This window comes from Protopterus annectens, chromosome 4.part0 (assembly GCF_019279795.1).
Source record: "Protopterus annectens isolate FY-2018-M chromosome 4.part0, PAN1.0, whole genome shotgun sequence".
NCBI lineage: Eukaryota > Metazoa > Chordata > Ceratodontiformes > Protopteridae > Protopterus > Protopterus annectens.
Window position 1 is genome coordinate 1,392,120,851 of NC_056733.1, and position 3,291 is coordinate 1,392,124,141.

The 3,291-nt window shown below is 35.9% G+C and overlaps 1 protein-coding gene across 1 annotated transcript in view; it reads left to right on the plus strand.

The window, feature by feature from the left end:
* Positions 1-1,020: 1,020 nt before the first annotated feature.
* The window catches only part of PITX1 (paired like homeodomain 1), a 213,809-nt gene continuing 211,538 nt past the window's right edge, over positions 1,021-3,291 (plus strand). The window contains exon 1 of the mRNA XM_044069222.1: positions 1,021-1,173. Coding sequence (XP_043925157.1) covers positions 1,146-1,173 — 28 coding nt within the window. The 5' untranslated portion in view covers positions 1,021-1,145. The remainder of the gene's footprint in view (positions 1,174-3,291) is intronic.

Genomic DNA, 3,291 nt, shown 5'->3' on the forward strand with positions numbered 1-3,291 from the left:
AAATCATAGAACCTAAGGAATCCATAACATTAAGACTTTAATGCAGTCTCTGTAAGCTATATTTCATGAGTTGAGTTATTATGAAAAAAAATCATTGTTTCATTTATCTTATTTTCCCCAAGATGTTGTTGGGTATTACAGAGTGTATAGTAAATATATGCCATGTTTATGTAATACAGCTTAAATCCATAAAATATAGAAATGCCCCTGGTGTATAGCTTCGTGCACATCTGGGACTTGTAGCTGATGCCCAATCAGAAAAAAAAGAGATAACGTGTTTCTCGTGCTTGCAGTTCCTCCTGCGGTTCAAATAAACAAATAGATAGATAGACAGACAGACAGAGAGACAGTGCATCAGGCTCTATTACAAACAAGAAGCAAATTCCCTGCTGAACCACTAGTGTTCTAGTGTATTTTATTAATGCTGTTCACTTGCCTTTCAAATTTAGATATAAAGCACAACTGTGTGGTAAAAAGCTTCTGCAAATATGTTCTACAACTATTGTGCACTGTGTGACATGGAAAGGTCGCAAGTTTTGATCTTATATCCTAGACTATGTTGACTGAAGAGAGGAAGAAAAAAACTACCCAGTTATTAAGTTCACTGGAAAACAGCAACACTTTGAGCAATCTTGTAGCACAGTTTTCTGCTAGGGTGTTTTTACAATGAGTCGTACATGACACATCTCTGAATTATGCTTCACAGAAACGTATAACCATCAGGGTGCAGTCAACCGTCATGAAATGGCAGTAATGCATTAATGAAGTACTTTCCTGGCTGTTGTAACAAGAAGATGGAGGGTAGCCTCTGCAAATTACACCGTCCCTTTTAAGTATCCTTGCAACTTCATAAACAAGTCGAATATGGGAATCCCTGAGATTGCTAAATATCTGCAATCACTAAACGCCTGAATCATTAGTAACAGTTTTGCAGCATTACAGTTCAGGCAAAGAGGTAACCCCACGTCACATCAAAGAACAAACACGCATGGGTCTTTGACCGGTTAATCAGGGACTTATGACGTCAGTTGTGAGGAGAAGAATCTGAGAAGTGTAAAGCTACACAAACAGTCCGAAGCAAAGAGCATAGAAGGGCGAGAAATCCAGTGGTGACTGTAGATGTGGATGTTGTGTATGTACCAGGAATGCTTCAAGATTTTACACAATTGATCTGTAAGTAATGCTAATAATATCTGTGCTATTGTGTCTTTGCCTGTTGCATTTTACTCCAAATCAGTTTCTAGTTACAACATTAAATCATTATTTCCTAAACAAATCAAAGACATTTAATTCAGAGTATGCATTATGCTAATGTGTATTTTATTCCTTTTTATCAATTATTGCAGAAACATATACTGGTGAAAAAAAAAGGTCAGGAAAGAGAGAGGTGCATTATTTAAACCTTTACCACTTTGTAGACAAATATTTGGTCGGACATAGTATTTCACAATCTATTTGGACATCCTAGAGTCAGACTGTATATTAAAGATCAGTGAAGTGCGTATTTCTGCTTACGAACATTTCATTCTGAAAAGGGGACACAGAAAAACATGGTGTGATCTGGGGTCTTGAGAGTTCCTCCAAATACGGCTGAGGATTTTTTTTTTTGGGGGGGGGGGTTGTCATTCGTTGCATTTACAAGACACAGGGGGAGGTACCCATCATTCTGATAAGGCATCATGATGGAATCATTTTGCTAAAATCTAGATGAAAACTTGATTGCACAGTTAGCACTGCAGGTGTGTGATTTACTTTTTTAAAGTTGTGATTACCCTTATTAGTAATTTCACTGCCACTGATCTTGGTTTAGCTAGATATCAGACAGGCCGAATAACTCAGCAGACAGAACTGTTGCAGATGTAGCAATCGTTTATGGTATTCGATGCGCCAGCCTTGAAACTGCCAACAGTCCTTGACATTTTTATACCCTGTACAATACACCGGGGTTTCTGCATTTCATCAGGCCAGCAAATTGGTTAAAACATTTAATTCCAAAATGCTTTTCATAGTTCTTCTGAGACAGCTGAAGTTATACATGTACAGAAAGTACAAGTTACAGATTTAAAAATAATAGTGTCAAGTTTCCCATTTCTCAAAGACCATTTGCGTTATTAAATGAAGATATTTATTTTATTACGTGGAAAGGGGGAACCAGTTGCACACCAATATGCATCTGTGATGTGGGATTGTCCTTGGACAAAATGTGGTAAATACGCAGCTTTTCACTTCTAAAACAAATGTGGATTTGTTTAAAACATGTAAGGTCTGCTTACCATCCAGATTAAGTGGTGTAATTGAAAGCAATTGTCAAAACTCAATTTTTGAGTTCTGCAAGCTGATTTTATTCCCTACCACAGTATAGATCGTTGACTTACTATAACTAATGTGTTATTAAAACAGCAAAATCTTCTTAAAATGCAACAAGAACCGAAAAATTATATTGCTCAATTATAATTATTAGAATGTGCAAACGTTGGTTTTGAGTGGACGTGAAAGCAGTAAAGCCGTAATAGTTCCTTATTTTCAGATTTGTACACCAAATTAATATATCGTTGCCCTCCTCCAAATTCACTATCCTTTGTTCAATTACATATATTCCACACATATAAATAAGATGTGTCACATACACAAAATAGAACCATTTAATTGAATAGCCATTAGCAAAATAAGCGTACAGTGCTGCGAACATATCGGTTAGCTTTGCTATATCAATTACATTATTCTTGTTTCTTTCCTTTAAGTGTTTAAAGACTGGTCATTTAGGGCCCGGATGTTCAAAAGGCTGCCTCAGTTATTTGTATGGATTAGCTTGTATGGTGCATGAATGATTATGCACCCGAAACTGGCCAAATAAATAAAAAAAGTTAAAGCCGAAAAATTGGCTGTTTTACAAATTGCACCACGCTGTACAACTGAATGGATTACTGTGCATCATTTATTTATGTACGTATACTTGTATTTCTGATTGCCACGTTGCTAATTCATAATTTCTAAATTATAGGCATTCATATTAATGTGACTAATGGTCACACTCAAAGTGTTTGACCCTGCGGAACAGCGACCCAGAAGGACATCAATATTTTAAGTAACTTTGTTAAACTGTGTGTATTGCAATAATGTGTAAAAGTGTAAACATCGTGCCTACCGATTACTTCTGACATTTCTTCCAGTGTTCTTGTAATATTTTATATATATATATATATATATATATATATATATATATATATATATATACACACACACACACAAACACACACACACACACGTGTGTGTGTGTGTCTGTGTTGAATG